This window comes from Carettochelys insculpta, chromosome 3 (genome assembly GCF_033958435.1).
Source record: "Carettochelys insculpta isolate YL-2023 chromosome 3, ASM3395843v1, whole genome shotgun sequence".
In the NCBI taxonomy this organism is placed as follows: domain Eukaryota; kingdom Metazoa; phylum Chordata; order Testudines; family Carettochelyidae; genus Carettochelys; species Carettochelys insculpta.
The window spans coordinates 6,460,216-6,484,581 of record NC_134139.1 but is presented as its reverse complement, the minus strand read 5'-3'; the positions used below and the strand labels follow the sequence as shown (position 1 = coordinate 6,484,581).

Genomic DNA, 24,366 nt, shown 5'->3' with positions numbered 1-24,366 from the left:
TTAAAATTCTGCCAAGATGACTGTATTTTTATTTGCTGACATCTAAACAGATAAAGAACTCAAAGTTTCTAAAAAACCTGGGTATGAAATCTATACTTCTATTGAAATTGATAAATTTTTGTCTCTGAGTTTTGGCAGGGTATAAAAAAGAATTTAATTCACAGCTGTTCTACTTTTTTAATGTAGAAAACATTAATCAAAGCTTTAAGTTATAAGCTTTTCTAATGTTGTTTAGTATTCCAGTTCAACAAAGATCAATAGAGGCCATCCCTGTGTTTCTTGACGCCTCTCCAGGAAGCAGAGGCCCGATTATGTAAATAGCACTGGTTCCCCTTTACTTCTGCCAGCTTGCTTATCTCCAAAGCCTTCTGCCTGCTGCTACTGGCGACCAATACAAGTACATGCATATACCTCTTATCTCCTAACAAAGCTCTGAAAGCTCAAGGATTGGAGCCAGTAACGTTAAACAATGATGCATGGCTGATTTTATTTGTAAGTGATTTATTTCAGTAAATTTAATTTCTTCCTCAATTTTTCAGTTTAGATGGAAGATATTTGTTAACAAGGAAGAATAAAGGGAAATAAAGCAGATGTGCTGAAACGTTCATAAAGATTTGAAATAATCTATTAAACAGCCCAAGAGAGTATCATGAAATAATTAGGAAGTGTACACCCAATGGATGCAAAGAAGGGATTAAGGAATATTTATTAAGGAATTCACCAGGCAATGACCATATACTTTTCCACAAGAGAGGAAAATAAATCCGGAGGGTCCTAGAAACCTACTCTTCAGAACTAAGGTTTCCCTTTAAAACTGATTTATCAAGAATAATGGAAATGACAAAGCAGCAACTGGTATCTTATTGACCTCATAAGTTAACTTAATATCTTATGATGTAAAGAAGCTATTCACTAATTTCCATCTTTCAATAAAATTGACGAATAATTGTTGAGAAAGACTTAGAGATTCGAATCCAAACATTGGCAGGAAGTATGAAAGTTGTGCACACATATATCACGTATTTGAAGGAAAATGTTAGCATAACTGTATTACTGTTATAATATTCTAACCGAACACTATCCTTACATTTCTTCTGCATTAATCCCTGACCCTGGTATCTCAGCAGCATAATCCTCATTTAGCATTAGTAGCAACGGCTTCTACTGTGAGGAACTATTTTTCGATAAGTAAGCACTGATTCAGGCATAGCTTTTGAACAACATATTCCCAGCTCAGCAAGAAACCCACACTCCTGAATGAACCAGAGCACATTACTGAGAGAAAGTTCATTAACCTTGCTAGATTCGGGGGTTAACAGGATAGGCTGAAGAAAGGAACTGAGTGAATAGCTCTGATGCAAAACAAATTAAAATGAATGTCATCATTCCTTTTGATATTCATTAGTTGATTCAGAGGGAGAATGCTCTTCTTAAATTTGCAAGCATTTATCTACGAAAAACAGGCGTACATCTGCTGCTCAAGTGCTTCTTAGTGCTAAACAGAAGAATAACGTACAGAGACTCACCAGTTCCACTGAGAGAGTAGCTAGGAGAGGGAGAAAAGACCTGAGCTGCAAAATCCTCAAATGTCATTACTTCTTTGTGATTCTGGATTATTGCTTCAAGATACAGAGCTCTTTCCTCATAACTGCAATAATCAGGTTAAGGAAATGCACATGCAAAATTAAATGCTGTTACACAATGTTTTAGAATGCTAACAATTCAATCCATACAAACACACGCAGAGAGCTACATCACTGGAGTGAAAAACAGACCTTTCAACATTTCTTAAAATATTTAAGATTTCTAAAAATAAGCACTGAATTGTTGTAATGCTGTACTTTTTGAAATTATTTACCATATCAATAATATTTTCAGGTTCGGTATAAATATCATTATTGCAAAAGGCATGGCTTGGTGACTGAATCCAAGTGATCTCTGAAGTTAGTGGAAATGAAAACAAAGACCCTGGAAGTATGTTCTTTGGAAATAAAAATGCTATATTTTTAAGGTGAAAAACCACAATGTCAAAAGAAATGCTGTCACATGCTTCTGATAAACAATATTTGCATTACAATTATTCTTTTCATCTTATCAAAAATTATTAATGAGGCGCACAGGTTATAGGAAAAGGGAAAGAACAGATGAAACTGAGCATCCCATTAAGTAAGGAAGTTTACGGCATCAAATAAGCTTCCTTGGCACGCAAAGCTTACATTGAAGCTATTCTGTAGAAGGTATCTTCAGATGTACCAAAAAATTACATATATTAATAAAATATGCCCTTGTAGTCAGTACAGTCTACGTAATACAGGCAACAAAACAATCTAAACCAAGACTATTGCCTTTTAATTAAAACTCAGCAACGTGGAACATGCAGCATTCAAATGTGTAATCAAAAACCAGTCACCAATAAAACTTACAAGCGTAACAAGCTGAAGCAACTTTCCAGCTGTCTTAATAGGACCCCTGCTTGCAGCAGCTTTCCACAGTGGAGAAAGCAAATCTTTTCCTTTTGTGTGCAGCTTCTGTTTTCTCAGAAGGTGAATCATGCATTTCCAATAACAGGATAATGTCTCAAACAAATCTACAATGGGCTGAAGAAACTCACATATGACTTTATGAATCAACACTTCAATACTTTAAGAAGCCAGTATGACATCTCATTTCGCATTTCCTCGTTAGCAGAAAAAAAAGTATTCAGATCTTCATTCTGTTTTTGTCATGTGGAAAAGCATTCTAATTCTATGAGATTGCGTTAAGTAAGAGAAGGTGCCAATTCATAACTACCAAATTATGAGAAGATGAAATAACACCAGTGACTCAATATTACACAGGACACTTGATTTTTTTTTTTAATTGAAATGTCTACATTACTCACTACAAGTGTGCCAAGGTGCATGTTTGTAGTTTCTGCTACACGAGTATGAAACTTTAAAAATGACTGAACATTCTTTTCAAGTCAGAGTAAAATAATCCAGCATTAGCTTTTTTGTGTTCTAGCTCAGTGGGGATAGTTAATGTATTTATGGCTTAATCATATGCAAGTTACTGCTGTCACTGAGGTTAAAAGACATTTTAGAAAGATTTTCAGGCTAATGGAGACAGATACATGTAAGCTAAACCCTTCTATAAACTTACTTGGGAAACTGATGAAATAAATGAATACTTAGTGTTTCAGAGATGGCACCTGCTGACAATTTTATTTACTGATTTGCTTTTAAAGCCCAGCAGAACACATTCCTGACATCACAAGTATTAGGCTGAGTATTTGGGGCTGCTTTGCTATTATAGGCTGAACTCCTGATGACTCTTGGTAATGAATAGGCTGCCAAACTTCCTAAGAGAGGAGGCACACGCCTAGCCCCTATTCTAAAGGGACTGACTGATGCCATTCACATCTCATTATGAACATGCTTATTCTGCACAGCACTTGGCTGTTGCCAAGGCTCTGTATTCCATACTGCCACAGCAAGCCGCTGGTCCTGTTAACAGCAGGATGTTAGGCCTGAGTGGCCGTCTGGCGAACAGGCACTCTGACACTAAGCTGGCACGTGCTGGCGCAGCAGGAGCAGACCAAGGCGTGACAAATTACTGAAAGAGCTAAGCTAAACTTATGGCTGACAACCACCTGAGCCTTAGGACCTCTATGGGCCTGCCATCAACTCTCAATTCATTGCTCACCCTTTTAGTCTGCAGTCTGCTTGTGGGCCAAGTTTAAACAAGGCAGATACACCATAAAGGCTATGCCTAATAATATCCTGCTGTTTAATGAAAGGCCTTGCACATCTAACACATAAGCATACAATGAAATAAACCATTGCTAACAAAACAGAAGTTCCTATGTCTTTTGCTAAGTATTGCATGGCAAGATAGCAAGAGGAGGCCCTTGCTTGTTAATTTATAATAAAATGAATTATGCACACATTTATTTAGGAGGCAGAAGATATCTCTAACATATCAAAAGGCAGAGATAATATGTCCATTAGTTTACAGTATGCAACATTACAAATAATATTTTTATGCAGACTAAACAAAGATCTTGAGATTTACAAAAAGATGTAACATTTTTTAAAGGCATAAAAGGGAGTTTTCATTTAAAAAAATAATAAAACAACCCAAAACCAAACAATTTGCACTTGAATGTCTTGCCTGTGAAAGACTAAAAGCATTACCTGTAGCTCAATCCATGCATCGTGGGGTCAGAATTATAAAAGTTTCCCCACATGACTGTTCTCATGCATTTTATTCTTAAATTTAACATATTTTTATTCCAATTTAATACTACCCAGAGGGCCAAGATGTAGTGATTTGTGTGTTGCAGACAGAAGTCCACTAGGGAATAGACAATGATCAAATTCATTTTCACTTGTAGCCTAAACTAGGAAGTATTAAATGATTAAATTAAAATAAACTGAATTCACGGTTAACTATTTTAAATGTGCAAAAATACTTGTAAAGACAGTCTGAATACAAAAAGCATTTTAGCAAGGTCACTTAAAATGATGGCTGAGGTGGGAGGTAAAAATCCTATTTATTTGAATGGAGACTATAGGAGGAATATTAATGATAGCATATAGTATTATGTAGAGCAATTTGACAATACATCTCTTTAAATAAAGATAATTCTAGCAAATAGATAAATGGGTCTGTTTTCAGAGAAATTTTCTCCAAAACAAAATATCTAAGCACATAGACTGGGATTTTCAAAATCATGCCTCACCAATCAATTAGAATTCTTGAGGTCAAGAACCTAGATAAAGGTGATCTAGTTGAAATAGCATACTTAGTCTTTCCGAAAGCCTTTGACAAGGTCCCTGAGGAAAAGCTCTTAAGCAAAGGAAGCATTCATGTAAAGAAAGAGAATGTCCTCTCATAGATCAGTAATCTTTCTAACATGCTTAGAGGAGGAGGGCTCCTTATCCAGTAAGCCAGACTCTTTAGACATTGAATACTAAACTGAACTTGAATATATAATATAAAATATAGTATGTTCACATCATCTTGCACCATTGCTGTAATAAAAAGTTAAAAAATACAATCATAACTTACAAATAACTTTACAAGGAACATTAACGTTGTTTCAGCCTTTAGTGGTTCAGGGTCACCGTGCTCTTAGTGCCCTTGGGAGGGGCAGTTCGAGTTGACCCACACTGGGCACTGCTAATGAAAATACACCAGAAGTAGGATTCACATGTGCAGTACTTGAACCACCCCAATTTTATCACCTTATTGAACATCTTACGTAGATCTGGTGCATGAACTGCAGTAGGACATACTCTACTGCTATCTTCCTTTTCTTCAAACCACTGCAAAGTAATTTCCTATGCACTGAAGGTATCAGATGTGAAGGGATGTTGGCTTTGTTCATTAGCAGTACAGGTTGAACCTCTCTAATCCAGAACACATGCATCCAGCAAACTCCGAAATCTGGTATAATTTTAGTCAGCTGGATGACCACTTATCATGGGTGAGGCCAAGTTTCTGTGGTCCCTTAAAGTTTGTTTACAGCCACCAGTCTTGGCTTTCAGTGTTCTGTGCTGTTATTTAACTGCAGTTTACCCTAAATGTCTTGTAAGAACCCAGTAAACAGTGAAAGTGTTGGTAATGTGCTAGAAAATATGGACATTCCATTGTCCAGCAAATTCTTTCGTCCAGCACAGGCCAGGTCCTGAGAGTTCATTTGTGGTATGATTTCCTCCATCTCCTGAGCAGGAAAAATGGTTTGTATAACCAGTTGTTTGTAAAAGTGATATTCAGAAAACAGTGATCCTACTGCATTAGAAATGAAACTGCCATGGGAACTGAGGCAGGCAGAACATACTTACCCAAAGCAGAATCTGAATGTTCTGATCTCACAAACTCACCCTGGCTCTGAATTCATTACAGGTGCAGATCATCAGACTTTTAAGTCTCATTTTAGAAATAAAGGGATTCAAGACAGCAGTTCAGTATAAAATGTAAGTGTAAACATTTACCCACCTCATGCATAACCTTGCTGACATGCCACTATTTTTATGAAAACCCAGGGTTAAATTCTATGGGGGTCCATGGATAGGGCATAGAGGGACTGACTGACCATAATATACTTAAGTGCATTGGGGTAGTGCGTAGGTGTCCCAGTGACAGATGAGGACCCTACTGGGCTAGACAGTCCAAAAAAAACCAAAAAAATTGTTCACACCCTACCCAAACTATCAGCATAAACCTGTTAGGGTTCCCACCACTGGTCTGAATTCCAACCTAAGAGGGGAATTCAGAGTATAAGGCTAGTGGATAGGCTGAGAGGTAGTGTGGTGGCAGATGAATCCCCTTGTGATGATTCCTCTGGGGGGCGGGAATCAGCCAGTTCGTTTAATCCACTCTCCAACTGCAAGAAATTAGGAAGAAATGTCACAGACCAAACATGGAGTTTCCAGGTTCCTCTGAAGGAATAACCCCCAGAGTTGATTATCTGGCCAGTGGTTATTGTAGACAAGACTAGGGACAATCTATTGTGTGATATTTCCTTATGTCCATTTTGCAACTTACAGGATACAGAAAACATACAAAAGCATGCTGAACTTTTATTTGTTTTGTTGATTGCAACTTAAGACTCCAGTGCCAAAGAGCAGCTGTCTGGTAATATCTGTCACCCATCCACACTAACCATTATATATGCTGGTCATTAAATTTAATTTCTCAGCTTAGTTGAGGAGTGACCACAGCATGTCTTTTGATGTACACCTTTAGAATTAGCAGTGGTAAAAACAACAGATGCAACGATTTTTGCATTACTGGAAATAGCAACAACTAGACAAAAAGGCTGTGTTAAAGTTTTGCCATCTGATTTCTATCCTAATCACTGTGATCCTGTTTTCAACCAAATCAATGGCAAAACTCCCATTGATTCTAATAATGCAGAATCAAGCCACATATGCTAATAGAAGCTGATTCTTTGTTCCTGAATACTCTGAAGCGTTCTGCCACAGTTCCCATGTAAAATCACCAGAAGGGGAATCACTGCACTCATATTTAAAAAATACACCAGATAAGAATGTGGTTAACAGCCAGTCAAACCCCACCCAAGTGTTGGAACATGGATATGTATTTCAGTTGTTCTTTTCACTGAATACTGAGAAGCTAAAACATCTTTGTTAAATAAAGTACACAATAAAAACAAAATACAGTAAACCCTCTAAATGTGTACGTTCGAGTTGTGCTTAACTTGCATTAATGCGAGGTAGGTGCAATTCAAAATCCCACTCCCCACGACCCTGGCTCAACCCCCACAGCCCCGCAAGACCCTGGTTCAACCCCATCCCCCAGCCCCAGTTTAACTCCAGACCCCGCCACCCAGCTCACCACCCCCACATGCGGCTCTGGGTCAACTCCCCCTGACTCTGGTTGAAACCCCCTACATGTGGCCCTGGCTCAACCCTCCTGCCCTGGTTTAAAATGACCCCCCCAGTTCAACCTCCCGCAGCCCAGCTCACCACCTGAGCACAGCTCTGGCTCACCACCCACCCCGTGCATGGCTCCAGCTCAACTCCACTGCCCACCCCCCTGCAGCTCTAACGCAGCCCAGGCTTAGCCCCCCAACCCCCGTCCATGGCTGTAACCCACCCCAGGCTTAACCCCCCTGCACCTCTTCCACAGCCCTAACCCACCCCAGGCTTAGCCCCTCGACCCCCTCCCATGGCCCCAATCTACCAGCAAGCTTAATCCTCCCCAGCGCCCCCTGCCAACTCCAAGATTTACTTTTCAAAAGGAGCTCCAGGTGCTCCTGCTGCTTCCCCAGCTGCAGAACATGCGTTTGGCTGGTGAAAATGTGGCCCCCGACTTACGTGAAATTTGAGTTATGTGAGGATGTGGGGGAATGCAACCCTCACATAACTCAAGGGACTACTGTACTAGCAAATACTGTGCCTTACAAAAATAAATGGGGACTAGAACACACTGGAACTGCAGGTCCAAAATATAAATGTAGTTTTACATTTTATTCAGCAACCACCTTACATTGTCTCACAAAGGCCAGAAATTGTTCTTTAAAAAGAGATTCACCACAACACCAAGTTAATGAAAACTAATATGGATATAAATTTTAGGGGTTTACCAAAAGGCAACAAATCAGGGACCATAAAAATGATTTCAACATAAAGCGTAAGCACACAACCTTATGTTCCTAATCATCTTACTGCTCTAAGCACTGTAAAAATATATCATGTCATACTTAAAAATAAAACATTCTGATGGGTGATTTATATGTGAAACTCAATACGCTTGACAGGCTTGTTATCAGTTATGGTCTAGTTACTGCCAGTACTGCATAAATTCAACTCAAAACTTTTGGGGATTTCTGGTAGCATACAACTTTCACAGAACAGGTGCAATTGAACCATATTCATTAACAATTACAGATTTTTAAATCTGCCGAAATTAGGAGGTACTTGAGTGCAGCCATCGTGCACGCAGACCCCTGCACGGATTTATCCTGTATGTAGGACCCTGTGCTGGCACTCCATACTAGGTTTGTCTTGCCTAGGGTTATAAAAGGTTATCCAGTTAGCGTTAGCTAACTGGCCTGGCCACCCAGTCAAAGGAGCCCCCTGGCCACAGCAGACTGGTCTGGAGCATGCTGGGCCAGAGCAGCTCCCCACTGGTGGTGTGGCAGTTAACCAGTTAAACAAAAAAATTTAATCGTTTAACTAATAACTATTCAAATGAATGTTTACATCCCGAGTCTTGTTCATAAACGACATGTTCTTTAGATAAATCTAGACAAAGCAACAATCTTTGGAGGTTTTCAAAGGTACAAAGGGCCGCTACATGTCCAGCACACCTGGGCTTTCACTGGGATTTAGGAGACTTTGTGCCTTTGAGCATTTCCCCTGTATTATATTAATTTTCAGCAGCTAACACCCAACCTATTTGTCTGCTGTACCTATAGATGATGTGAACAGTGAGAAACTTTTGCTGTAACTTTTTAATGCTATCTTCCTATATGTCTACACAATCCCTAAATACAGTGGGTCCCCAAATCCATCATCATAACATAAATAATACAAGGAATTGTATGCAGAAATGTGTAGAACTGTTCACAAGCAGTCTATAAAAATAACCTGAAGGAATACAGTATGTTTCTCAATGATGATTAATACCACTGACTTTAAAATGAAATAAGACAATTGTATATTAGAAGTGGAGGAAGAGGAATAATTCAGTGGCCATCCTCAAGCAAAAAAATACAGCTTCTGCTCTGATGTGCTGAAATATTCAGTGCTATCTGCTCCTGATTCTGGTTCACACTGTTATAGTCCAAGGAGTGCTAAGAACTACCAGTTTAACAGGGGCTGCTTCAGCTCTTCTGTAGGATGTCAAGAATATATGGTAGATATATTTTAAGTGCTTTGGGGGAAAATGTTTCATTTGTTATGAAAAAGGGAATACAGCTTCATAATTTGTTGACTGCTATTCCTTCATTGAAAGAGACCTCCTGGGAACAGATGGATCATATGATCTAGATGATTCATTTCATCATAGCACTGAAAGAACAACACGTTAATTTCCTAGTACTATGTAACAGTTCTGCATTTTTATAGCACTGATGCATATCCACAACCTTTAGGTGTGGGGTTTTTTTCAGTTCTTTTAATTGTCTTTGTTATCAGCTACTTTTATTTGTACAGTTATCTGCTCAGCAGAAAAGATCACAAATGGAATTTATCTTCATTATAACTTACTTCTCTTATTACATATCATTCTTAATATAAAACTCCCACATACTTTGGAAATGATTTTCCACAGCAGCGTTTAGAAGCACTGGTAGAAAGAAAAAAAAAGTCAGACCAAAAATTATGGTCAAATCTACAAATCAAGTTGTAAAAGACAACATGATCTCATGAGATACAACATACATTTACCTTGACCAGAAAGCTGTATGTTAGACATACTGTATTTTTCATTTTAAAAATATTATGTAGGAAAGAGAAGAAGGAAATCTAAAGTACTAATCTTTATGTTATAGTCCAAACTCTAATACAAAGTTGTCAAGCAATCTTCCAGACAAGAATAAAATGACATAATTCCGAGAAAAAAAAAATACTAATTCTTTACCTTTAACTTCTCTCTCTAATTATCTCTACAAAAATTATATGTCAATTTGACAAAAAAGCCTATTCAAATAACTTGTTCTATTAAAAATAAAATAAATATTATGGAGGAATCCTAGCTACCACCACATATACAAGTATACTTCCATACGAATGGACATGCCAAGATGCTGTTATCACGCCAAAGACTTAAATGGGATATGACCATTCACTCCAAATGTGCTCCTGTCCCACTGATTTCTCCATATTGTTTAAAAGCAGAGTTTGCAAAACATGATACATCATCTCTTCTCCAAGCCTGAACAGAGATTGCTAATTTCAAAGGCAATCATTCTGGATGATGAAACAGACTGGAAGCAGCTGGAAAAAGGCAACAATGTCTTACTGAATTAAAAGACATGAACAGTTTTTGAAAGCAAGGCTTGGAAGTCCTGTGGCCTGGGAATACACAAACTCCTTTGTGAGATGTTCCCAGTCTCACCATAAAATCAAAAACAGATTGTGATAATATCATCAGTAATTTTACCCTCCCTCACTTCAAGAGACAAGAGTCCCTACTGAACAGTCCAACCTCCATAAATCTAAGGAACATGGTCTACAGATTACAGAAAAAGTAGTGTCCCCAATCTTCTGGCCACAGTGCAGTTGAGAGGTCACTCTCTCCCACCTGTCAGCTGTGTGATGGCAACTATTTGGACCCCTCACGTCAGGGCCATCAACCTGGTTGTCAGCAGTCTCAGAATGTGAGAAGAAAGGACAACCATAAAGAAACCCCATGCTAATGAATCAGAAAGGAAAAATACGTAATAGTAGCTGTGCACAAGACAGACAAGTCGTCATAACATCTGTGACACATAAAGATTATGCATTAAGAAAACAAACCAAAAGTTGGAAAACAAAGATGAACTCATACCTGTGCTACATAGGGGGAATTTGTTCTGACAAGGTAGTGCAAATGGCAGACTCAGTCTTCTACAAGCTTCAGCTCCCCCTTAGTACTACGATCCTTCCTCACCTCCTACTGGTGAGGTTTTAATCACCATAGTTCAGCAGTCAAATCTGCTTAAGGGATAAACTTAGAGCCTATTGTACGCATATTATGTGCTTTTGTAAAGATTTCAGTTTTTATGGGTGTACAGACCTGGTATATTATAAAACAAACTTCACAAAACACGGCTGCTGCAGTTTGCTGGCAATGCATTGAGTTGCAGTACAACAGATGTTTCAATTCACAGAGTCTGACCCAAAATTTAAACAGAAGTCAGTGGAACTTGCTGGTGCTGATTTTCAAAGTCTCCTATGCTCTAGTGACAACCAGCGTATTTTTGTTCTGAGTTTCGCCTCTGGGCTTCGATCTGATTTTATAATTCTGTGATGGAGACCCCAAACCTCTACTTCGTCTCTGAAGTTGATAAATCTGAAACACATGTGTTTACACCTGGAAGAAGAGTACCTTAATGGAATGAAAAGCAGAACCCTAAAATTATTAGATGTTAAATGCCTCCTACTTGCAATTCATTCTTAAATTCTTAACTCTCCAACCAAGTGAATGAAATGACTAGGTATAAGGCACAGCAGTGCTATACCTGTCTTTAATATTAGGTAATTTCTCAAAACTTCCAAACATTCAAATGGTAACACATCTACTTTCAGAAGGGCTCTTTTATCCTGGAGAGAAATTTTGGCCCACTGAAATCAACACTAGTTCTGTCATTGATTTAAAAGGGGACTGGATTTCATCCCATGTATATTTAAATGGACACCCTTTGGTTCAATGTCTTATTTGTAGTCATATGATGTCCAGAATATGAAGCCATGATTTCTCATTTTGAAAGACAAATGTCATAGCAACAGCAAAAACAATCAGTAATTCTAGAATTAAAATATAAAAGTTCAGACCAATTCATTCAAGCCTCGGGGACTTTCCATATTTCAGCCTCATATAGGTATAAAATACTTGATACCTACTTTGAAAACATCAATATAAACTACTAAACTTGCTGTTGTGCATAAGAAACTGTTAAGTTTCACTGAAGGACATATTTTCTGCTCTACATTTTGATATCTCTCAACATAAATCTTAAATATTTTAGGAGTTGTCCTGTTGACTTTAAAAAAAATCAAAGTAAACATTCGTCACCTATTTGAGAAAGTCTGACTCCTCTGTTGGAAAAAATAAAGAATTCAAAATAACTAATTTGTGAACAATCAATCATGTCCAACATAATCAAGACACCCATGCACCTTGAACAGAGGATGGTTGAGCATTTTCCAATCATTCAAAATCCTGAAAACATCTAATTTCAGCCATTTGTGGGGATGAATTGTAAGTTTAGAACAACTTTAATGAGTGAGAGAACAGTGGAAAAAGCTGGTGAAACCGTATTGCTAAAATTCTGGTTACCTTAGAGAAACAGTTTATTACAATACCATATGATGAAATGACACCAGCCACTGTAATCAATGAAAGACATTAAGAAAAGTTTGCTCAGAGAGGTGCAAATACACTTAGCTACACCAGTGTAACCCACTGTGCCCCCAGAAGATTCAACTCTGCTGAATCTCAAAAGAGAAGTTGGCTCTGCTTTGCACCGCTGAAAGTTGGCTCCAGGCCCCTTCCACTACCAGGATTCTCTGGTACAAATGTCTATGCAAATTGTGTTGAGTCATTTAAAAACTGTTATACATGAATCAAAACTAAGAAGGGTCTTACATTGTTACAGCGTTTTCAAATCAAGTCCAATATTGAAAGCGAATGAAAAGGAGATTGGAGCTTTTGTTCTTAACACATAACAAGCAGTCATGGGGCACTACAGAGACTAACAAAATTTATTAGCTTTTGGGGGTAAGACCCATTTCATCACCCAATAAATTTGTTAGTCTCTATGGAGCTACAGGATTGCTTGTGAAGCTACAGACTAGCACAGCTACCCCTCTGAGACCATTGTTCTTAACATGTATGTAATTCCAAAAATAGAGCATACAGCATTGCAAACTAGGAACAAAGCTGAGTCTTTGCATGGCAAAAAGCACTTCGATTAAGGGAAGGCATCCTAGCCCTGCTAGCGCAAGTCAGCTGCTACAGGCCAGCCACAGGTTCTTAACTGCAGCATAGACATACCTGACAGGTCCTTAAGCGAGTTCTAGGCCATTCATATCTGGACTATTGCTGGTTCAGAAGTCATTCCTACAGAACCCAACCTGGTCGAGTGTAGTGTTCCAATGTATGGGTGTCTCATTCCAGGATGGGCATATGAGTGGTGACTGCAGTTTGAATTGGGAGCACAATGAAGGTCCTAGCCTCACTGAAGATTATCTACAGACCGTCACTGGTCCAAAGACCACTTATCCCCAATGCAATCTGAAAGCCCATGTGTTGGCTGCTTCCACTAGGGTTTTTTTTTGCAGTGAGGTTGTGAGGCTTATAGTGCTCAATACCCTTACATTGAAAGAACCACCAACCGGTTCATCCCAGGGATGGTGGTGGTCCATGCACCCATATATTACTTCTGCCCTGAAGGACCATAACACTGAGAGTGTGAGGTGAACTCTATGTCTCACTTAAAGGAACAGGAGTGAGAAGATAAACTCAGAGAAACCAAATTACAAGCAGGACTCTGGCACTTGTGAGTTTTGCCAATGCAGAGCAGATGTTGACTCACAGCAGAGGTAAAAAAAAGTACCCAAAAAGTTCCTTGAGTAAAAGTATAGCTGGTTTCACTTGTGGGTACCTGAGTACAAAAAAGATGTGATGCACATGGGTGTGGCATGCACATGTGTAATTTTACTCAAGTAGTTTTCCAGCAAGAAAGCAGTGTCTTGCACTTAAGTACACCTCCACCAGCAACTGCACTTTTATTCAACTCACTTTTTGGGTACCTTCCCTACCTCTGATTCTCAGGCAAATGTGAAAGGAACCTGTTGTCATGCTGAGGCTTACGTAACACTTGTTTCACTGCAAAGATCCAGGAAGAAAGATGCCAGATCATTAGAGAAAGCAAATCCCTAACTCATTTTTCTACAGAGATCATTATAACAATGTGACTGTCCCATTTCATCGGTGTATGTACAGCTGCCAATGGTCATGTTCTCTAATTATCTAGCTTGCTCCACACATTAGGTGATCATGAAGGGATAAATAACTGGAGGAAAGGCTACATGTTACCAAGCAATGCTTCCCCTGTGCTTTGTTAACGTGTTAATCTTATTCAAAATACTGACAAAATTTCAGTAAGTCGACTAATGAGCTGTTACTTTTGGACTTTAAGAAAGGGGGCACTAGGAATTGAAAAGTACTTTTTATTTGCTAAATTAGTCACAAATCCTGGAAGTAGGCCATTCTAAAAGAAACAGTGTGCCATCTTTGGTGTACTACTGTCAAAGATGACACGCAGCTAATTATTAAAGAGCTGATAAATCTGAAAGTGAAAAACTAATATTGGATCAGGATTGTCTCTGCTACTTTATGTATGTGCTTAGGGAGAATGAAATATTTCTTTTCAAAGCAAGAAAAGCCCATGACCAGGCCTTGCAGCATACTGGGAAGGTTTATCAAAATCAATATGGAAATCAATTCAAGAATAGAGGGCCCTCTACTGAGAATGGACTTGCCTGCAGCCATACAAATCTTGCAGTTGGCAATGAACATAGCAGTCAAACTTTGGGGATGGAACAGAGAGGAAGAGAGGGATAAAGATACAGCTAAGATAAACAGGGCCTAAAGCGCAGAGCTTCATAGTTTAAAAATCAATGCCTTCAGAATCACACCCACAAACTAACTGGAATAAACTTTGGCTATGTCTACACTGAGGGTTTTGTCAAAAAAACCTGCAGGGTGTCCACACCAAAAATGCGTTCTGTCAACATGACAGCCTTCTACTTCTCACCTGTGAGTCATAACATCTTTCTTGACAGAATCTGTCAACAAAAAACCCATGTGGATGCTCTTGGGGGCCCTCTATTGACATAAGCGGCTTCTGGGTCACCAGGCAGACCTGTCTGCTGTGCTTCTGGTTGGCCATTCTGTCAAGAGAGTAGCCAGGCTGTAGATAGAGTGAGCAACTTTCACGTGTGGCTGTGATCTGTCAAAAGAAGTATTTTCCAACAGTAACTTCTGTCAACAGATCCCTGTAGTGCAGACATAGCCTTTAAGTAATTCTTTCATTAGTTTTCTTTATGCTCCTGCATCCTCAACATCCCTCGGTTTCCACCATTTATTTTGGTCTTGTGTTGGTCTGCTCAGGTTTCTGACAGTCATGTTGAGGGATATAGCTGTCTTTATTTTGCATAGTTTCCCTAAACCCCCTTTTTCTCATAACAGGGGCTGTCCATACTATCACTTGCCATGGAAATTGTGTTAGTGATATCCTTAAAGTTGGTTCTAAACACATATTACCATATTTGATTCATTAGATTGGTTTGCTCCATTTTGAATTTCTGAAACTCTTTTCAATCAGATTTACTCTGGAATGAGTTATCTTTTTATCTCTTGCTGTTGTAGGTTTTCATGACTCTGCTCCATAAAGGAGTACACACGATGCCAGTGTTGAAAAAATCATATTTTGTGTTAATTTGTTTTGCTAGTTTTCAAAACCTTTTCAGATTTATGAAATTTGTTGCTTACCATCTAAGCTTGGTGTCACAATAATTGCACATCTCACTTGGTAGGTAGATAAAATGACTTTCTTCACAATCTCTAAATATCAGGGATTACAGAATCTATGGAAGGAGAAGGAGGGCAGGTGACTCCTTATCTACCAATTGCAGGGTTCTCACACCTTTGGAAGTATGCTGGACACTGTAAGACAGGATTACTATACCAGTCAGACCTTGGGTCTGATCCAATAGCACTATTCTTATCTGGGGCTAAATCCTTATCAAGGATGCTGTGAAGTGGCCATTTTTCTTATTTTTATTAGAAAGCTTTTGAGACATATTTAATAATTGGAGAAAAAAGCTATTGGGAAGACATGAAGACACAGCTTCACCAAACCCATTTTCTTAACTGACAAATGTTTATCCCAGAAGCAATAAGAGTCTAGGATACAGCAAGATAGAGGACTAGGATAAAATTTGTGAGACAACATATTCAAGGTCCCATTCCCTCCAAACCAAATGGCCAAATTCTACAGCATAGATCCTCCTTTCTGCAGCACTCTGATGAAACAGAGCAGAAATTACATGACTGATGTATTCAGATTTTGTGAATGGAAGTTTTAAATGAATTGAATATGAAAGTGAATCAGCCCAGCACAGTAAATGAGTAGCCCATGTTATTTTATTTTCCATTCTGACAACACAGAATCATAGGTTTGGAAGAGATCTCAGGAGGTCATCAACTCCAACCCCTGCTCACATAAGGACCAATCCCAACTGAATCATACCAGTCAGGGTTTGGCAAGCCAGGACCTAAAAACCTCTAGGGATGAAGATTACATGACATTTCTATTCCAGTGCTTCACCACCCTTCTGGTGAAATAGTTTTTCTTCATATCCAAACTAGACTTCTCCCACTGCATCTTGAGACCATTGCTCCTTGTTCTGCATCTGTCACCACTGAAAAGAGCTTCTTCGCATCCTCTTTTTAAGTCCCCTTCAGGTAGTTGAAGGCTGCTATCAAATCCCCCCTTACCACCTCATTCTTCTCTTCTGTAGACTAAAGAAGCCTAAATTCCTCAGCCTCTCCTCAGAAGTCATGTGCTCCAGCCCCATAATAATTTTTGTTGCCCTCCACTAGACTCTTCTCAGTCCATCCACATCCTTTTTGTAATGGGAGGCCCAGAATTGGACACGGTATTCCAGATGCGCCCTCACCAGCATTGAGTAAAGTGGAATAATCACTTCCCTAGATCTGCTGGCAATGTTTCTTCTAATGCAGCCCAATATGCGATTAGCCATCTTTTCTACAAGGGCCTGTTATTGATTCATTTCCAGCTTCTCATCCACTGTAATGCCCAGGTCCTTTTCTGCAGAACTACCACTTAGCCAGTAGGTCGCCAACTTGTAGCAGTATTTGGGATTCTTATGCCGTAAGCGCATGACTTTACATGTGTCCTTGTTAAACCTCCTCAGATTTTTCTTGGTCCAATCCTCCAATTTGTCTTGATCACTCTGGATCCTACCCCTAGCCTCCAGCATATCTGCTTTCCCCGCCAAGCTTAGTGTCATCCGTGAAATTGCTGAGGGTGCAATCCATCCCCTCATCTAGCTCATTAATGACAATATTGAAGAAAAGTGGCCCCAGGACCAACTCTTGGGAAACTCTGTGTGATACCAATTGTCAACCAGATATCAAGTCATTGATCACAACCCATTGATTTAAACACCTTTCTACCCATTTTACAGTCCATTTATCCAATTTGTACTACTTTAACTTGTGGGCAAGAATACTGAGAGATACTATCACATAGTTCTTAACCTGTTCTTTCCCTGCTAAAGATTGTCCACCTCCTCCACACACCGTCTGGGTGCTGACCTTATCTGTGAAGACAGAGGCAAAAAAAGCATTGAGTATTTCAGCTTTTTGTACATCACCAGTCACTTAATTACCATCCCCATTCAGTAACAGCCCAATGCTTTCCCTAACCACTTTCTTATTGCTAACACACCTGTAGAAACCTTTCTTGTTCCCTTTCACATCCCTTGCTAGCTGCAACTCCAGTTGCACTTTGGCTTTCCTGATTGCACTCCTGAATGTTCGAGTAGAATATTTATATCTTTCCCTAGTCATCTGTCCAAGTCTCCACTTCCTGTAAGCTTCTTTTTTGTGTTTAAGCTCATCGAATATTTCTCTGTGAAGCCAAGCTGGTTGTTTACCATATTTGCTTTTCTTATTGCACATTGGCAATACCAGGTGAAGGTGAAAGATCTCCTGCAGGCCTATCACAGAGTCCGGGAAGCTAACCAGCAATCTGGATCATCTCCACCCACCTAACGCCAGTATGAACAGCTGCATGTGCTTCTTAGGGGGGATCCCACCATATTGCCCAGGGTTCATTATGACAGTTGTGGAGTCCTTAGTCTGGAGTCCGGGGTGATCCAAGAGGAGCTGAAGGGCCAGGAGGAAGAGGCCCATGGAGAGGAGGATGGGGGCAACCAGCAGGGGCCCGAGGAAGTTCCTCCTGATGGCCCAGAGCTCTTTGCCCTAGAGCTGGAACCAGCCCCAGCTACACAGGTCCCTCCTACGCCAGTCACCTCTATGTAGGTCCCTGCACCTCCAGGACCAAGCTACTTTGGTGAGTATTTTTTTTCTGAATATTAGAAGTGGGTTGCAGGTGAGTATAGGTATGGGTGCAGAAGTGTGTGTTAATATTTCTGGGGATGGAACACTTAGCATTTTTGGAGATCTCCCTGAATGCCTCATCCAGGCACTTTTGTATTTTTTGCACCAGGTTTTTAGGCCGGCCTGACTTATTGTGGCTTCCAAGGTAGCATACCTTGCCATGCCAGGCAATCAGATAGCATGGCAGTCGGTTTCAAGCGGAGTGCCACAAGGCTCGGTTCTGGGGCTGGTGTTGTTCGACATCTTTATTAATGACCTGGATGAGACACTGGATTGCACTCTCAGCAAGTTTGCAGATGACACAAAACTAGGGAGAGTGTAGATACGTTGGAGGGTACAGAGAGAACTCAGAGTGACCTGGATAAATTGGAGGATTGGCCCAAAAGAAATCTGATGCGGTTCAACAAGGAGAAGCATAGAGTCCTACGCCTCAGGCAGAAGAATCCCAAGCATTATGGTAGGCTGGGGACTGACTGGCTCAGCAGCAGTATGACGGAAAGGGACCTAGGGGTTAAGATGGATGAAAGGCTGGATATAAATAAACAGTGTGCCCTTGTAGCCAAGAAGGCTAACAGCATACTAGGGTGCATTAGGAGGAGCATTTCAAGCAGGTCTAGAAGAGTAGTTGTTCCCCTCTATTTGGCACTGGTGAGGTCACAGCTAGAATATTGTGTCCAGTTTTGGGCCCCCAGTATAAAAAGGATGTGAATATGCTGGAGTGGGTTCAGCGGAGGGCAACAAAAATGATTAAGGGGCTGCAGCACAAGACCTATGAGGATAGGTTGAGGGATTTGCGCTTGTTTAGTTTACAGAAGAGAAGACTTAGGGGTGATTTAATAGCAGCCTTCAACTTCCTGAAGGGGAGCTCTAAAGAGGGTGAGAAACTGTTCTCAGTGGTGTCAGATGGCAGAACAAGCAGTAATGGACTGAAGTTGAAGAGGGAGAGGTGTAGGTTAGATATTAAGAAAAACTACTTCACCAGGAGCATGGTGAAGCATTGGAATGCATTGCCTAGAGAGGTGGTAGATTCACCATCCCTTGAGGTTTTAAGTCCTGGCTGGGATGACTTAGTGGGGGTTGATCCTGCTTGAAGCAGGGGGCTGGACTAGATGACCTCATAAGGTCCCTTCCAGCCCTATGAGTCTATGATTCTATGACATCATTTTGGCAAATTTTCCAGGCTTGTGGTCACACAGAATGAGCAGCTCTTCTTTGTCAATATCTGTTAGTTTTAGGAGGGCAATGTCTTCTTTGGCAACCTGAAGAAGCATGGGATTTTGAACTGGATATTTTTGCAATGCTTCCTGCCCTCTTACATTGCCACACTAAACGGCTGGCGCATGTTCTGTTTCTCTCCCTTCGCATGGGTGGCAGGCTCTCTGCTCCCAGCCATCCATGTGTCTGGAATCGAACCCTCCACACCCCTCCTCCTCACCACATGGCTGACAGGCTCTGTGGTCCTTGCTACTTAATGGAGGATTGCTCCTGGAACAGGTGAAAGAAGACTTTCCCCTGCTGCAGGATAACAGATGGCTTTACCCTTTATAGCCCTCCACCACCACCTGTAAAGCAGACAATAGCTTACCATGTCCACTACAAAATGTTCTGGATAAATGGTGGTAAATGAAGGCTTGAACAATGCATGCCTTGAATGCCATCCTTAATAAGCCTTACATGGCCTTGCAAAAAGAAAATTTCCAGATAGTAGAGACAGAGACCCATTCATTTCATGGGTAAGGACTTAGTGTGAATTGTACCTCAGTTGTTACCTTCACTTTCCACTGGTCATGCCTAGCGTGGAAGACAGGCCAAGAAAGCACTACAGGTGCAAGCAGGATCTTATCCTGCAGCACACTGAGTGGTCTGAAGCAGAAATCAGTGACATAAAAAGGCAGACAGCACAGTGACATCACAGTACAGCAGAGTAGCAGCAGAATACGCTTAACTTCCCAAGAGAGCAAGCAGCAAAGCATACGGAAAACGCAGTGAAACTCATCATGGCTGTGAGTGACCAAACAGAGATCCTTCACTCCATGATGGAGCTGCAGAGGGGCTCCCAACATAGCACTGCAGGCTCTGCTCACTGCTTCCCAGAGTACCCTGAAGAGAGGTTGCCCTCCTCCACATCATCAGAGTCCCTAAACATGGGGGGGGGGCAGGCAAAGGCAGCCTACCACTACAGCCCAAATGGCCATCAACCTTGACCCCACTTCTTTTCCATGCCCACTTAAACCTCTCTTCCACCCAAAATAAACTTATTATTTTAAGCTTAGTGTGATTTTTTGGCATGCATGAGTGGTAGGGAGCACAAATCATTGCAGGGAATAGGGCAGAGGTGGGGAGAGCCAATAGTACAGTTCCCCGCTGCTACACCCATGTCTGCAGAGGACTTGTGGGAGAGGTGCCCAGGCAGGGGTGGGGAGGGCTAATAGCATAAGCCCCCTTTTTTAGGAAAATAACCCTCCCTCCTCATCCAGTCTTCTGTCTGCAACTTAACCCCCTTCCTCCAAGTAAAAGCATTCATATAAGACACAGTCTGATTTATTGGTTTGTATTTGGTGAGGAGCACAAATGAGTATGGTGAGTGGTGGCTGGTTGTTATGACAGCAGAGAAATGCATTACCATCATATGCATGGCAGACCATTCATTTTTTTAAAGCTTCCCTGACTGCAGTTGTCTCCACATGGTTATTGGTAAATGGCTATGTAGGCAGCTGTCAGTAAGCCCTGCCTACAGCCTCAACCTCAATATTCCAGGCTTTCAAGAAATAGCACACACGCTGTAATCACAATGGGGACATTAGTTTCATAAAGGTCCAAACAAATCAATAGGCATCTGAACCTCACTTTTAAATGGCCAAAGGCGCATTCAACTGCCATTTTGTACTTGCTGAGTCTTCGATTAAAGTTGTCCTTGCTGCAGTCCAGGGCTCCTGTGTCGGGTTTCATAAGGCAAAAGAGCAGAGGGTAGGCAGGGTTGCCCAATATTACAACAGGAATCACAACATTGCCAATCTTGATTTTCTGGTCTGGGAAAAAAGTCCATCCATGAGCTTTCTGTACAGCCCAGAATTTCTGAAGATGCACACTTTGTGAACCTTCCCTGACCATCCCACATTGATGTTGGGGTGAAGCAACCTTTGCGATCTATCAATGCCTGCAATACCATGGAGAAGTCCCCCTTTCAGTTTATATACTCAGAGGCCAGGTGTGCTGGGGCCATGATGGGGATGTGAGGCAATAGGTGGCATGCACAACAGTTAGGCAACCCCATGGCAGCAATGCTATCCACTATGTCCTGTACATCTCCCAGGGTCATGGTCTTTCTGAAGACATGCTGACAGATCACACTGGCTACCTGCATCACCATGCCCCCCCAGTATATCTGCCCACCCTGAATTGATTTGCCACTGACTGGTAACTGTTGGGCGTTGCAAACTTCCACACAGAGATTGCCACTTGCTTCTGAACTGTTAAAGACAGCCTCATTCTTGTGTTGCTGTGCTTCAGGGCAGGCGCCAGCACATCACAAAGTACCATAAAAGTGGACTTGCACATGCAAAAGTTCTGCAGCCATTACTCCTCATCCCAGGACTCTAAAACAATGTGGTCCCATTGGTGTGCGTCGATCTCAAGATCGCTCCTTCACTGTCAGCAATGCATTCAGGGCAGCCAGCAGTTGAGAGTTCTTGGACCGCAGTAGACAGAATTCCTCTTCAAAACCTTCATCATCATCGTCATTGTCAACCATCATCTCACTTTGTAATTGACACAAAAATTGCACAATGGTCTGTGAAGTTGCCTTAACAGTGTATGGAATGACTTGAAGCATTTGAGGGTCCATGATTGCGTTAGCACCGTCTACTGTCCATTTTCATGTGATTACTGGGTGCGCTGAATTCTGGGACAGTTTGGAGGAAGAGGGGGCTTCCAGAAAGGTTTCCTTCCAGAAGATCCCCATGGGCCACGTGTCTAAATGTGTATTTTAGAGTCCAGAAGAGCTTCTTCTGGACTCCAAATCATGTGGCCATATGCTAATGAGGCACAGGAAATTTACATCCGTGCCTCATTAGCATCTTCCTAGCTGCTCATTACCACGCCACTTCCAGAAGAAGCTACATGGGTAGACGCAGCCAATCTGCCTAGCTTTACTTTCTAATCATGTATTAGACCAGTTAGCAGGGATCTACAAGCTGCAGCTCTGGATAAGGACTTCTTTGCGGCTCCCAACGTTATTATTGAAAAGTTTAAAAAAAAAAAAAAAAAAAAAAAAGCCCTCCAGCTTATTTTTGATAAATGGTGAATGTCTAAAAGTCCAACAATGAACAACTCATATCTGAATAGCAAACGATATGTGATTTTGTAACATTGGATAACTCCCCCTTTAATATGTGCAGTGCTTTGTGGCATATAACAACATTGCTGTGTTTTCATCATATTGCTCATAAAGTCATGATCTTGAAAACGAAAAAGAAGCTTGTGGCAGTCCTTCTTTGAACGGCAACACACATTTTAAGAAAGAAAACTGAAATTAAATGTGAAATAAGATTAGTGAATAAAAGTAGGTAGAAGTGAAAGCCAGGAAGACAGTGGTAAAAACACACATGTAAAGTGTGAGGAAATAGAATACATAAAAAGTTTGTGAACACTGCAGTAAACATATTTCACATTACAAATAGTTGTGGGTGCATTGTTAAAACAGGGGTTACAAAGAGTACGGTTTGACATTATTTATTAAGGACTGTCACAGATTCACATGCATTATTGCATCTTGAATTACTGGGGTTTTTTTTTGGTTTTTTTTTTTTTTACCAAATTCAGAAAGATGGCTCTTCTTGATATTTTGGCTGCTGACCCCTGAGCTAAACCTCTTGAACATGGAGAGAGAGAGGGAGAGAGAGAGAGATCTCTAGATCACCCTCAAAACAGTTTTTCAGCTTTCCACACTGCATCGCATGGAAAGCCTCAGCTTTACCTAATATCAAAGCACATGTTCCAGTATTGTTTCCTTTTCTTTGGTGCACAAGAGTCTAATTTCAGCAAACAGATGCAGCATTAGTACTACCTGAACTCATTAGGAACACTTGCATACTCAAGACTCAAAAACTAAAAAGATGGTTGGCAATAATCTTCAGATTCTAGCCTCCCAGCCATACTGTGCAATCATGCTGTTTATTCCACTGTGACAATCAGACAGACTGAGCAGAACACCTGGTACTCTCAATACTTGGCCTTCCTTGGCAGTTGACAGCAAAATCTACCAGGTGGTTGCACTTCAATTACATTAGGTAGGCACTGTAGGGTTAACAAGTACCAAATGGAAATCTTTTATTCATATAAGTATCCTTTTTTGATCACTCAACAGTGTTGCCTAAAATACATTAAATAAAAATATACTTTGCAAACACGTAGACTGCAGTGGTAGAAATGCAGCAGTAAGTTTCCACTGAGTTCTGGTTGGTCTCTCTCTCTCTCACACACACACACACACACAAATTGGTTACCCATCTTCACTATTGTCCTCTGAGTGGTGTTGCTGATGTCCATTCCTTTATAGATGTGTGTGGTTTGGTAGCCACTGGATGGCTGTGGCACTTTCTGGAGTGCTGCACTCATGGGCTACGTCTACACGTGAAGCCTACTTCGAAGTAGCTTATTTCGATGTAGCGACATCGAAATAGACTATTTCGATGAATAATGTCTACACGTCCTCCAGGGCTGGCAACGTCGATGTTCAACTTCGATGTTGCACAGCACCACATCGAAATAGGCGCAGCGAGGGAACGTCTACACGCCAAAGTAGCACACATCGAAATAAGGGTGCCAGGCACAGCTGCAGACAGGGTCACAGGGTGGACTCAACAGCAAGCCGCTCCCTTAAAGGGCCCCTCCCAGACACAGTTGCACTAAACAACACAAGATCCACAGAGCCGACAACTAGCTGCAGACCCTGTGCATGCAGCATGGATCCCCAGCTGCGGCAGCAGCAGCCAG

At 40.9% G+C, this 24,366-nt stretch overlaps 1 protein-coding gene across 3 annotated transcripts in view; it reads right to left on the bottom strand.

Moving 5' to 3' along the window:
• RALGAPA2 (Ral GTPase activating protein catalytic subunit alpha 2) overlaps nucleotides 1-24,366 on the bottom strand; it is a 377,942-nt gene that overhangs the window by 39,223 nt on the left and 314,353 nt on the right. For all 3 annotated transcript variants that reach the window (XM_074989296.1, XM_074989298.1, XM_074989297.1), the window contains one exon: nucleotides 1,527-1,648. In XM_074989296.1, coding sequence (XP_074845397.1) covers nucleotides 1,527-1,648 — 122 coding nt within the window. The remainder of the gene's footprint in view (nucleotides 1-1,526; nucleotides 1,649-24,366) is intronic.